This window comes from Pinus tabuliformis, chromosome 6 (genome assembly GCF_031772625.1).
Source record: "Pinus tabuliformis cultivar Carrire ecotype Pingquan chromosome 6, CPIR1, whole genome shotgun sequence".
NCBI lineage: Eukaryota > Viridiplantae > Streptophyta > Pinopsida > Pinales > Pinaceae > Pinus > Pinus tabuliformis.
The window spans coordinates 168,366,717-168,380,471 of NC_142292.1; the positions used below are offsets into that span (position 1 = coordinate 168,366,717).

The window sequence follows — 13,755 nt, forward strand, 5'->3', positions numbered from 1 at the left end:
CACAGTTTTGCTAAAAATTCTTTTAAGGTGGTCTAGGTCTTTCACAATTTGTCTATTCTACTCAATTTTTTGTAACCCATATCATCTTGTATCATTAACCATGACAACATCAAGAATAGAGAGTCATGCAAAGGCATTACAAGCTAGATAAAAAATGTAAAGCTTTCCGTAAATATGCTTTCAGGACGAAGCATTTCTGAAGGGGAATGCAATGCAATAAACATACATATAAATAATAATAATTAATAATTAATATCTAATGAAGGGAATCATCAGAATGAAAGGACATCCTGTTGAAGAATCTAGGGCAAAGTAGTGTAGTGTAATTTTTCGTTACTTGATAACAATTTGAGGAGTCTTCTTAGTTTTCTTGTTCGCTTAATCTTCTTCTTCTTATTATTACTACATGTGTGTGTATTTCATCAAACTGCTAACAAAACATAAGAACAAGAACACAAGATATGGGCTCTCTGCCAGGTCTAAAACCTCTCTTCTCTTGAGAAGAAAACCCTTTAGTGAATTTCTCTTATTGAAGCTTTTGTTGATCAATGCCAAACCCTAGACCCTTGACTAGAGGATCCTCCAACCACAAGTCAAGTCCTTTCAAAATTATTTCCTCTTGCAGCACTTTGTCTTCTTCCCTTCAGCCCTAATTCTCTGTATGTGTAAGTGATTCTCCTCACAAAACTATGTTAGACTTGTCTTCCTTTCTTTGCTTGCATACCCTTCTTCCACGCTTGAGAGAGAGGCCTTGTAGGCCTAGTTTGAACCACAAGGCCTATTTTGAACCCTAAACAATGAGATATATGTGTCTGTGATAGTGCTGCTGTGATGACTGCAGTCAGCTCTCCTTCACTCACACGTGTGACTGTAATAAGCCCTAGAACAGACTTCTAAACTTCGTTTTTCTTCCTTGGTCCTTCACTTGAGAGAGAGTGGTCTTGTAGGCTTGGTTAGAACTCGAAACAGAGAGATATGGTGTGCTGTTAGTGACTGCTGTCATAACCGCAGGCAGTCTTCCTTATCCTTGCATGTGTGGCTGTAGCTGCCCTAAAAATAGTCTCCTTAACTTTGGTTGTGTACCCTTCCTCCTCGCTACACTTGGAGACCCTTTTCCTTTACTTTTTCTTGCCTTTCACCTTTGCAGATTTCAGAGTGTTGTTCGTTCTCTTTTGAGGGAGTGGACAGCCTCTATATAGAGAGGTCTGTCCCTCCTTTAGGCCGACTTGAAGGCTGACTTACTGTTTGTAGGTAGGCTTGCCTTTTATACTTCGGATAGCTTCTTTTTGATGGTGTAGCATGCTTGAAGTAGCTTCTTGATGGTGCCTTAGCATAGGAGGAGACTTGACTTTGCTTGGAGGTTTTCCTTACATATTCATACATGATGTAACATGCCTTCAACATTTCCTTTTGACTATTTGACTCACCTATAGCACTTAAACTAGTGCTAGACCTATTTCAATGAGCAAGATACTCATTGACATATATTATAAAGAATAATATTTCTTTTCTTGAATAAATATAGATATCAAAAGTACATTTATGAAGACCGAACCTAGTTACACATCCTTTTAGTGAAAAAGCATCCACTTTTATATATATATATATATATATATATATATATATATATATATATAAGGCCCCTCATTGTAATTCACTCATTTGATCATCATCTCTCACTTTTTTATTCAATGTGATATTCTAATCCAGATGGATTCTCATATACTATTCCATTTATTTTGGATATTTGTGATATTATTGCAGCCGTCGGTTCACTTCTCTTCTGTTGACTTCTCTTTCATTGGTATTTGGCAATGTCTAGGGATTTCTAGTCTATTTACCCTCTACAAGATATCTCCAATGTCTGGTTTTCATAATGAGGTCAATGTTTTCTCTCCTTTTTGCACCACATAGATGGATGAGGTACATATGCAGTTGTTGGCCAGAGGTTTCTCACTTATTAAGGATGCCAAGTCTCTAGGACCTGGGTGCAATAAAATATTTGGATTTTATTTCCACTTTACAAGCATTGAGGAAGAGAATATAGGTTCTGTTGTCGCTTGGATTTAAATCATGCCCACGCAGCAACCCAGTCAATATGCCAATCGAATTCAAACTTTTATCATGCATACTCTAAAATTCAAACTCAATCCCACACGCAGAGGAGTTAAGCTGTAGCTTGCACACTTATTCCTCTAGCACAAATGCATACACAGGTGTATTCAGAGACAAGCTACCACCGAAAAGAGCCAGCACGCTGCAATTCTTTTTCCCTAGGAAATCTAAAGCCAGAAGCCACAAATTTATTTCGAATGTTACCATGATTGAACATTTTGTGAAGGGCGTTGACAAGTATCAAAGTGAATCTATATTCCAATCACGAATACAGGACCTCTGGTGAGTCATGACTGATAAATTGTCTGTTTTCCTTTTGTTTTGCACATTTTTTGAGATCATTATTGCACTAATTAGTTTAAAATCTAATCACCACAAGCAAGAAACTTCAGTTCTGGAACATACAACTTCATCTTCAGCTGTGATTTATTTAAACCCTAGCTCATTGCAATTTCAAAGGTATCATCAATAGATGCTCTTTACTTAAATGAGATTTAATGATTTCAGAAATCTAAGCTAGGGTTTCATATATTACAGATTCACTACATGGTATTTCAGCTCTAAATTGGACTTCAAATTTCACATATTTAATTGTATGCGCAGAACCTTTAATTACTAATAAATGAGATTTAGCGGGATATGATATAAGTACAAATTTGATTTGGTTGTAACTGCTCTTATAACTATATGTTAAACATATCCACTGGCTTTATTTCGCTATACTTTGAAAATACCACAAATAGCGACATCTGAAATATTTCTGGCTAAAATCTACTATCTGATGGCATTGCCAATCTTTATGGTTGTCATGAGAATTAGACATATCTTAAATATGATAGTGCATTTCTCATAAATCTGATTTTGAAACTAAAATGATAAGTGTGGTGTATGAAATTATTGACCGTTTAATTTGTGAACCATTTTCCTTCGTGAATTTGATGATGTGGCCACTAATCCTTTCCAATCTTAAATTTCGTTACTGATCTCAAATGTTATTCTATTGTCAAATGCACAAATTAACATTTGAAAAGCACGCTTGGACTCGCAATTTCTTAATATACATCTGAATGGAATAAATCTGGTGGTGCATAAAGATCCACAAGAATAGGCTCGCATGATCATACATTACTTTTTCTAGGTTCATGTCTATGGAATTACCTTGAAACACATTAAGTTGTGAACCTCTGAATTATTAGAATCAGATATTTACTTATCTATTTGGTACCTGTCATCTTTATCAAGCGAACAATGAAATTGATGATGCAAATCATATAACACTCTTCTTAGTATTTGTTATATGATGAACATGGTCAACAGACTTGGTGTATAATTTCACATGTGGCTTCTCTTTAATTAGCACAGTTTAAAATATGATGACAAATATCATACTCCAATGATATATATTAATTGATGTGGTGATATACTAGCAATTGTCCCAAAAGGTACAAAGAGAGGCCGATAGGATTATTAAATTAGAATTGTTGAATTTCTCTAGAGGAGATGTTGGTCCAAGTGAATTATTAGGCAATATAAGAGGACCCCGAGTTTAAATAAGGGCTACTAAAACGCTCTTATAAGCTCACACTCTTTTGAAATTGATTACCCATAAATATACCACAACACTCAAAATAAACAGATCTAAACCAACAAATATGACAATACAGGCGTGGCTTAAACTCTAGAACCGCCAAAATCATGGAATGTAATAATTATAAGAATTTACATCTCTTTTTAGAGTAAAATTACCTTAAGTTAAAAAAACGGATAAAGTCAACACATTCACAACCTCTAGCTTTGTAGCATGAAGAGCATTTCAAAAAAATTTAAGAATTAAATAAGGTGAGACTGAATAATCTGAACAATGCCATGAAATGGAATGGAATGCAAATGAAGACTCAGCCGAAATCCACTGACAATGAACGGGACTACAATGCAATGTAATGAATAACAAGAATTGAGTGGGGAGCGCTATGCTGCCCTGCTGTTTTGTTTTGTTCCCAACTTTCCACCACTCATACAGCTGTGAAATTAAATTAGAAAAAATCAAGCTCTAATAATAACAGTGGGCATGCATGCAACCCAGCCCATAAACGGAAACAATACCGGGTAATAATAGAAAGCTTCCCTTAACTTAAAAAATCTTCGAGCTTTATCCATTTGTAAATCTGGATACGAAGTTGGCTTTTGACAGCCTCATGCTTAGAAATCAATCATCCCTGTAATGTGTAACAACTGCCTGTAAACTCGGCAATGGTATTACAGCTAATAAAAGTTTGATGGGCAACAACAAACCTCGAACCCCAGACGTATGAGCTGGTATGTTTGCCATACTGCTAAGAAGAGATCAACATCTAAGCTAAGTAAAACTTCTGATAATACTGCACAATAAGCTTAGAATCAAACATAGGGAATCCCCCGTAGGCTAGGAAATCACACACCTAAACCTAGAAATGAAGGGCAAGGCTGCCGAGCTGACAGTGATTGTCTTGCCCGTTAGTTTCCCTAGATTCTCCCCCTGGTGAGGTTGGGACTTTTTCACTAGGGAGAATCCAACCAATAACAAGTTCAATTGTATACATACCCTTTTACTGTTTTATTTTCTGATGTAGATATTTTTTCTATATATGAAACTTTTCAACAAAAAAGAACTACTAGTTCTTGCATTCTATTATCTCTGAAGAATTTGAAAGATAACTTACGAAAATAAACAACAAAAAGGCCATATTATAATCATAGATATGATACTACAGAGTTGCAAATTAAAGAAATGCATCAATTGAAATGTAGACCTCGTCAGTTGACCCAAAACGATTTTTAACTGTTCTCAATATACGATGTGACAATAAACGATCCCCCTGCAAAAATAAATGTGGAAATTATAATTAGAAGTGCATGAACACATTGTGCAATCATACTCATGTATAAGATCACATTTTCTTCATATACTCTCTCAATGGTTCCTAATCAAGTATGAGTGTAATTATTACAACAGGACATTAGAAAAAAAATGAATAACCATAAATATAAAGAGGCATTTGAAGAGTAAAAATTACACTGAATACGCTCATTGTTAGGCAATGACTCATAAATTCACCTAAAGCTTCCTCCACATACTAATATCTTTATTTTCATCAAGAAAAAACACCGCCAATGGAACATAAGAGAATGACCTCTAAATATAGAACCACGTCCACAACATGCTCCAAAACACGAGGCCCGGCTATATCTCCAGACTTAGTCACATGCCCCACCTGCAAATATATCACACAAGGCTCTTTGTTCAATATTGCAAAACAAAACAACTATATTTTAAGAAACAAGAATAGCAAAAGTTCATGAACCTCTTCCCACGAATTTGATGTCATGAATAGTTATAACGCTAACACAAAAAAGTAATATTTTTCACCTTAAGCAGGGAAACAGAATCAAGTTTCATAAAAGACACAAGTTTCAGAAATGGAAGTTCTAAAATTAAAGGAAACAGGGGAATCCACATCTATGTATAGATGGGCAGAAAACTTTTCATATACATAATGGGCATACTGACATATCGACAGCAAGTTATAAATTCTATTGTGATTACGCTGTATTGTTTTGTTAATGCTTTACAAATTTTAGGTGCTAATGGCCTGTAAACCAATATACAAACTTTAGTAGACACAATAGAACAAAAAATCTTACACAGCCCCGCTGACATTGCACTTGAGGAGGGGAACAAATAAAGAGAAAAAACAGAATCTTCAACCATTTCACAAAGTAAAAGGGGTAGTCTAACTTATAGACAAAATGGCCCTTTTTCAGACCATTTATCCGGTTAATTTTAATCAAAATCTGGCAGATATTTTTAAAAATTTGAGTTTAAGTTGTTTAATCTCTAGAATTCGAGAGGCCCAAGGGTTTTTCAAGGTGTTGAATCCATTTATGCATTCAAAAATGTATTTTAAACAACAAAAAATCACAATCTCATTTGAGATTGTATCACCAGATTCCAGTGTAATGATTCCAGTGAAGGTATGAATTTGGGGAAAGACAAATTGGGCAAGAAAGACTTCCAAATACTCAATTCATCACTAATATCTTGGAATTTCTGGTTTGCCCAGTTGTGGAGTTCATATAGATTCAACTCGCACTGCGTCTCTAAGATTTTGCATTGTGTATCGACCAGAGGGAGCTCGTCTAGGTTAATGACAGAGGAAAATGTAGGACTTTCTAGAACTAGTTTCAACTTGCCTTTGTGAGAATACATCGTAAATTAATAAACTAGATGTTGCAGGAAAGATTTAATGCGTCTCTAAGATTTTGCATTGTGTATCGACCAGAGGGAGCTCGTCTAGGTTAATGACAGAGGAGAATGTAGGACTTTCTAGAACTAGTTTCAACTTCCCTTTGTGAGAATACATCGTAAATTAATAAACTAGATGTTGCAGGAAAGATTTAATGACCTAACAGTTACACAGTTGTTTGGTGGGAGGAATTAAATTGTCGAACGGTTATTTGGCGAGAGCAAATAGTAGAGGGACAAATGGAGGGATATGTGTGCGAGTGGGAAACGGAGGCAAGAAGGCATAGCGGTTTTCGAAAGGGGGGGGGTGGGAGAGTAAAGCAAAGTGGTTTTCGAAAGGGGGGGAGGGGGGGATGGTTAACGGTATTGGAGAGGGTGGTCGCGAACTCATCGTGGAGCTGCCACATATGGTTCGACAGTTTCGGTGAATCAACTTTTCGGAACCCGACCCCCTCGTTAACTTCTGATAATGTGGGGGGGCAGTTCCAAGTTCATCCTTCGTCGTTCATCCGTGCAAGGATAATCCCATATTGATTTCAAAACGAACATTATTGCTATGCGACAAAATGTCAAATCATCTTTATTTACAATAAAATATAGCCCTTTGGAAAAATACAAAGGATTTTAAAATAATAATAATATAAAATAAATGAACGCGACATTCTGACTTGCTCGCAAACTTTGGGATTTTTATTTTGTTTATTTTTTTCATATATATCTTTTTTATATCCCTTTTTCAATCTTTTCTTTTGACATTTATTTATTTATTCTCATTTTTCATTTCATTTCTTTCCTTTTCTTAATTCTCTTTTCTATATTTTTTATTTTTCTTTTTTCAACATAAAGGAAAAGTAAAAAAACAAACTTGGGTAAAAATAAGTTACAACATGCGCAACCTCTCTAGGAAATGTGTCCCTTCTGCCGTTGACTCGCTGGAACTGGAAAGCTTCCTTCGAACTCACTGTGTCTGACCCTCATTGTCTCTATGTCCCCTCTCTGGCTCGAATTCTTCTTAGTTAAATCATTGCAACTGGGGAGCTCAATTTTTGTCAAGGAACTCAACCTCAAGTGTGTTTAGCTCCAACCCCATCGACCTCCTCTTATAATCTATCGTTGGCTCACCAATAGCCATGATTAAGTCCTCATCAACGACTAAGATCATTTTTGAGTCGATCCATGTGAGTTTCTGGAGATATCTCATGTTTCTCAATTAATTGTTGTTAATTAATTAGTTTTCCTAAGTTAGGCTTAGGAAAAAATTAATTATTGATTGATTAACTTAATTGAGCCACCTCTAGGTGTTTTTTCATGAAACATTTTTAGGTTCTGAAGCTCTAGTGTTTCTAAGCCTCTTTGAACAAAGTCGAGACTAGAACCCCTGTCCAATGCTACAAAACTCAACACTCCCTCTTAGTGAGGAAGGTGTTCTACCACTACCATCTCATAACATCCTCCCATACACGTTGTTGATGTCTGACAACTATGACAATCTGCCACTGCACACCAAGTGTTGTGCAACTTTGATTCATCTGCCACAATTGTAGCTGAACCACACTACATATGTGCTGCTGCTAACACTACACTGTACAACTATACTGCTGCCAACTCTACGACTACACTACAACTATCTCATGTTGTTGTTGCAACTAATGCAACTGAGAACCAAAACTCGTTGTCCGTGCTACTTAAAAGGTTCTCCAATATACCCATTTGTTCTCTGAAATATATAAACTTAGCTCTCCCTAAAGCTTTCATGAATATATATCTGAAACTTGCTCTTCTATTGAAGCATGTTGTAGTTGTACTGCTCCACGCTACACACATTCTCGAATGAAATTATATTGGATATCTATTTGTTTCGAGTCTTTCGACCTATCATGAAACACTATATTTTCAGAGAGCTTGATGCAACTCTGATTACCACAGTAGATATTGATCTCTTCCATCCTCTAACTAAACAAGATCATTAGCAGCTTCCGAAGCAATATTGTTTCGCACATAGTTGTGCTAGCTGCCATATACTCTGTTGCAGAGCTCAGTGCTACTGACTTTTGCTTCCTGTTGCACCAAGAAACCATCCCTGTTGACCTTGATGTGCTCTTCTTATCGACAAAATTGTCTGTCCAATCTACATCTGTGAATCCACACAATCTACTACCATCATAGCGAGTATATCTCAACCCATACTCGACTGTGTTGTGCAAGTACCTCAAAATGTTCTTCGTTGTTGTCCAATGCTATTAAAATTGGCAACTAGGGCCAAACTCCATGAGGATCACCTTATTCATGGCTGATAATATTTTATCTAGATTCCTCTTGTCGAGAGGTGTAGGATTGATCTAAAGATCATCTAATTCCGATAAGTATTTATGGAGATATGAATTTATTTTGATTATGGACAAATTGTCAAAGTCGGCCAGCAACTTATGTAGGCTCAGAAGCCCAACAGACACATCTATTCATCATCAACATTTGCATATAAATACAGGATGTCTCCTCCTCATTTGGACACACTTCTCATCCATCTCTCTCTCTCTTCTACGCAGAAAAGAGTCTCTCTCTCTCTCCTGCGCAGATAGGTCTCTCTCTCACACGTGGGAAGGAAGGACGCAGTTTTCTAAGGGTTTACAAACTGCAGATTGGAACTTTGACCAGCGTTGACCAGCATTCTCTCTCTCTTGACTGTGCAGTAGGTGAAGTTGACTCTCCTTGGAAATCCGCAATTTTTGGCACAAGAATCGAGGTGATCTGACCTCCGATTTGGAAGATATTGACTGCCCTAGTTTAGGGTTGATGTCGATGATGTTGATGTCGATGATGTTGATGTCGCTGATGCCGATGCCGTTGATGTCGCTGATGCCGATGATATTGATGCTGCTAATGCCGATGATACTGATGCCGCTGATGTCGATGATATTGATACCGTTGATGTTGATGATGCTGATGCCAATGATACTGATGCCACTGATGCCACTGATGCCGATGATATTGATTTCGTTGATGTTGATGACGTTGATCTAGGGTTTGCTGCTACTGATATAAATCAGATTTTTGTACTATTTCTCTCTACTGAATTATTGAAGATAAAAGAAGATTTGATCAAAGGGTTTCCCCATATTGGGGTTTGTCCCTGGCTAGCCGCCACATCTTGTGTCTCTTGTCTTGGCTTGTTTTCTGTTGATCGTTTAATGTTCTATCTGCACTTTACTTATGTACATGTGATTGCTAATCTGTGGATAATAATAAGAAAGATAAGTAAACTGCTCTAAGCATAGAACATACCATAATTTAACATGGTATCAAAGTTGAGGTGAAGACAAAGCCCAAGCAAGAGCAAGAGCAATCACTGAAGAGAAGGTTGGCAAGGCTATCTAAAAAGAACTATGGGGTCCTCAACACTCTTCCCCGCCGAAGACAAGCTCCGTGAGAAGTCTGACTATCACGGATGGAAGATGTCTCTCAATCTGACTTTAGAAGATCAGGAAGTGTTGGACCATGTGAGAGGCAATATTGTTGAGCCTCCATCAAATGCATCCATTGCTGCCAGGAACAAATGGAAATCCAGAGAAGTCAAAGCAAAGAAGATCATCCGGGACTCTATCGACAAGCGCTTGGTGGCCTATGTTTCTGAGCTAAACACCTCCAAGGAAATCTACGATAGACTGGTGAGTTTATTTAAAGTTAATGATGCAAATCAAGTTATGTTTCTTAGAAATAAGCTGAAGGAAATTCGAAAGGGCAAAGATGAAAATATGCAAGCATATTTCTTAAGAATCACTGACATCAAGAACAATCTCCTATCTATTGGGGAAGTAATTCCTGACAGGGAAATGACACTCGTAACTCTAGGAGGACTACCATCTGAATGTTATATATTCAGGACTACTCTTCTCAACAATAATGTAATTCCCGGATTTGAGGAATTAATGGCAAGATGCATTCAAGAAGAAGCAAGGATGGAAGAACAAGAAATGCCCACACTTAAAGGTCATCCCGCTGCCTTTTCTTCTCATGCTAAAAGAAGAAACAATTCCAAGGCTAAATCCAAAGGAAAGGCTAGAATATGAAATATCCCGTGAAAGGTGTAGGCAATGTCTCTCTCAAATTGAATCAAGGTAATACAATCCACCTACAGGATGTATTATATGTACCTGATCTCAAAAAGAACCTGGTGTCCATTTCGGCAATGGAAGACAAAGGCTACAAGGTGGCTTTCAGCGATGGCAAGGTACGTGTATGGAAAAACAATATTAAAGATCCCTTCACTCTTGGGTTTCGAGTTGATTCATTATATCAGGTTGAAGGAAGTCTGCTAGGTGTCATGTCTTGTGACACATCTCTTCAGTCCGACCTATGGCATCAGAGGTTTGCTCACCTTCATTATAAAGCTCTACCTGAAGTAAGAAAAATGGTGACCAGGATGTCCGAGTTCGGATTAGAGCAAGAAGGTGTATGTCCCGGATGTGCCGAAGGAAAGCTAAAAAGGGGACCATTCCCCTCAAGCCAAAGCAAGACCTTCGATATATTGCAGTTAGTTCACTCAGACATATATGGTATGATGCCTGTGAACTCCTCCGGAGGATATTCATATTACCTCACTTTTACAGATGACTATTCTCGCAAGACTTGGATATGCTTCTTGAAAAATAAGGATGAAGTGTTCTCCTAGTTTCGACACTTCAAACCCTTGATCAAGAATCAAACCGAAAAGAAGATCAAGATCTTAAGCACTGATAATGGGACTGAATATGAATCTAATGAGTTTCATGACTTTTGTAAAGAGGCTAGCATTAAGAGGGAGACTACTCCTGAGCAGAATGGTGTGGCGGAAAGGAAGAACCGTACGATCATGGAAGTTGTTCATGCTATGCTTCATGATCAAAGACTTCCAAAGTTTCTATGGGTCGAAGCTACAAACACTGCTGTATATGTACAAAACTGATGCCCCCATCAAGCATTGGGTTCCAAAATTCCTGAAGAAATGTTCACCGATAAGAAACCTGATGTATCTCATTTTAGAATTTTTGGAAGCCCTGTATATTTTCATGTGCCGAAAGAGAAAAGGAATAAATTGGGTGCATCTAGAAAGAAAGGAATCTTCGTGGGCTATAGTGAAAATACTAAGGGCTATAGAATCTATGTAGCCGGTCAAAGGGAAGTCGTGATTAGTCATGATGTCACCTTTGACGAAGATATGGCTCTTAGCAAGGTGAACAATCTTCCTACAGTGAGGAGCTCTCAAGAAGCTGACACCAGGGAACTGAAAGAAAAAGATGATGGAACAATGCCCGATGTGGAAGAACCCATGGATCCTATTGATCCTCCTCCACCTGAGCCTTCCTCTTCTAGGAAGAGGCCTTCACAAGGATGGAAACTACATCAGATGGATGTTAAGACCGCGTTCTTGCATGGTTCGATCAAAGAAGAGGTCTACATGGAGCAACCCAAAGGATTTGAGATTTATGATCGAAAATCTCATGTGTGCAGGTTGAAGAAGGCCCTCTATGGGCTGAAGCAAGCACCCCGAGCATGGTATGAGAGGATCGATAGCTACTTGATGAAGTTGGGATTCACTAGGAGTGAAGCCGATCCCAACCTTTACTTTAAGGTTGAAGATGACAAACCTCTCATACTGGTATTGTATGTTGACGACCTCTTTCTAACAGGTGCAGACCCTCTCATTCACAAATGTAAGAGGGAGTTGGCTTCTGAGTTTGAAATGAAGGACCTAGGACTGATGCACTATTTCCTAGGACTTGAAGTCTGGCAGAAGCCAAGAGAGATTTTCCTATCTCAAGGAAAATATGTGGTGAAGATATTGGAAAGATTCGGTATGGTGGACTGCAAGCCCGTAACTACCCCAATGGAGCTTGACTTCAAGAAGTTAAGCGGTAGTGCTGCTGGACCTGTCTTACGAAATGCCACCGAGTATCGTCAACTCATCGAAGCATTGATGTTCTTAGTGAACTCCCATCCAGATATATGCTTTGCAGTCAACACGTTAAGTCAACATATGGTTGAACCTCACCACATACATTGGATTGGTGCCAAGAATCTGTTGAGATACCTTCATGGCACAATCACTCATGGGTTAAGATACACTGTCGAAGATGTGAGACTACTTGGATATACTGATGTTGATTGGGCAAGCAGTGTGGTGGACCATAAGAGCACTTCCGGGTGTTGTTTTTCCTTGGGATCTGCTTCGATATCCTGAATAAGCAAGAAGCAAAAGTCAGTGGTTTTCAGCACCGCCGAGGTAGAGTACATTGCTGCTAGCATGGTCACCTATGAGGCAGTCTGGTTACGAAAGCTCTTCAGTGAGTTGTTTGGATTTACACTAGATACCATCGTGATTCTGTGTGACAACCAGAGCAAGATTCGTTTATCAGAGAACCCTATATTTCATGATCGCTCCAAGCATAACGATATCAAGTACCACTATATTCGAGATATGGTGTAGCAGGGAACTATAAGGCTCCAACATATCGGTACAAATGAACAGGTCGCTGACATTCTGACAAAGCCCCTAGGAAAGGTCAAATTCCTGACTTTCCAAGAACGACTTGGTGTCGTTTAGAGACCCTCTAGCAAGGGTCAAGTATGATGTACTGACCTTTGGGAGCTCCAGGGGGCACAGGGTACTTCTTAGAGCAACATATGACCACAGGGTGACTCAACATCCCCTGTTGGTGCACTTTGTATAGGATAAAAGGTTCAACTTTCCCCTATGACACCCCGTGGTGACTATGGAACAGGATGATTAGTTCTCCTGTGGGCCAGGATGATTCGTTCTCCATGGCAACTATGGAACAGAATGATTAGTTCTCCTGTGGGCCTGGATGATGTGTTCTCCATGGCAATTGTGGAACAGGATGATTCGTTCTCTTGTAGGCCAGGATGATTAGTTCTTTGTGGCATCCACTGGACAAGAAGAATCGCTCTCTTGTGGGACAGGATGATTTGTTCTCCTGTGGACAGGATGATTCGCTCTCCTATGGAAAAGATGATTCGCTCTCTTGTGGGACAGGATGATTCGCTCTCCTATGGACAGGATGATTTGCTCTCCTGTGGACAAGATGATTCGCTCTCTTGTGCGACAGGATGATTCGCTCTCCTGTGCACAGGATGATTCGCTCTCCTGTGGACAAGATGATTCGCTCTCTTGTGGGACAGGACGATTCGCTCTCCTGTGGACAGGACGATTAGTTCTCCTGTCGAGGCATCCTACCCATGCAGTCTCGGACTCATGGGAAGTACCTCTCATCTGATCAATGAGCAGGGAAATGAGGATAGGGACCAAAGTGGTACCGATGGACACATCGTTGTATCTATTGTACTCCCTATGTTAGGATGAC

General features: G+C 38.7%; 1 protein-coding gene across 2 annotated transcripts in view; it reads right to left on the bottom strand.

Moving 5' to 3' along the window:
* LOC149257915 (DNA repair protein RadA-like protein) overlaps positions 1-13,755 on the bottom strand; it is a 396,618-nt gene that overhangs the window by 165,572 nt on the left and 217,291 nt on the right. Inside the window, exons 8-9 of one of the 2 annotated variants that reach the window (XM_089414584.1) lie at positions 5,286-5,366; positions 4,905-4,970 (exon numbers count right to left, since the gene is read on the bottom strand). The exons of the other annotated variant lie outside the window; for it this stretch is intronic. Coding sequence (XP_089270710.1) covers positions 4,905-4,970; positions 5,286-5,366 — 147 coding nt within the window. The remainder of the gene's footprint in view (positions 1-4,904; positions 4,971-5,285; positions 5,367-13,755) is intronic. 2 annotated transcript variants of the gene reach the window in all.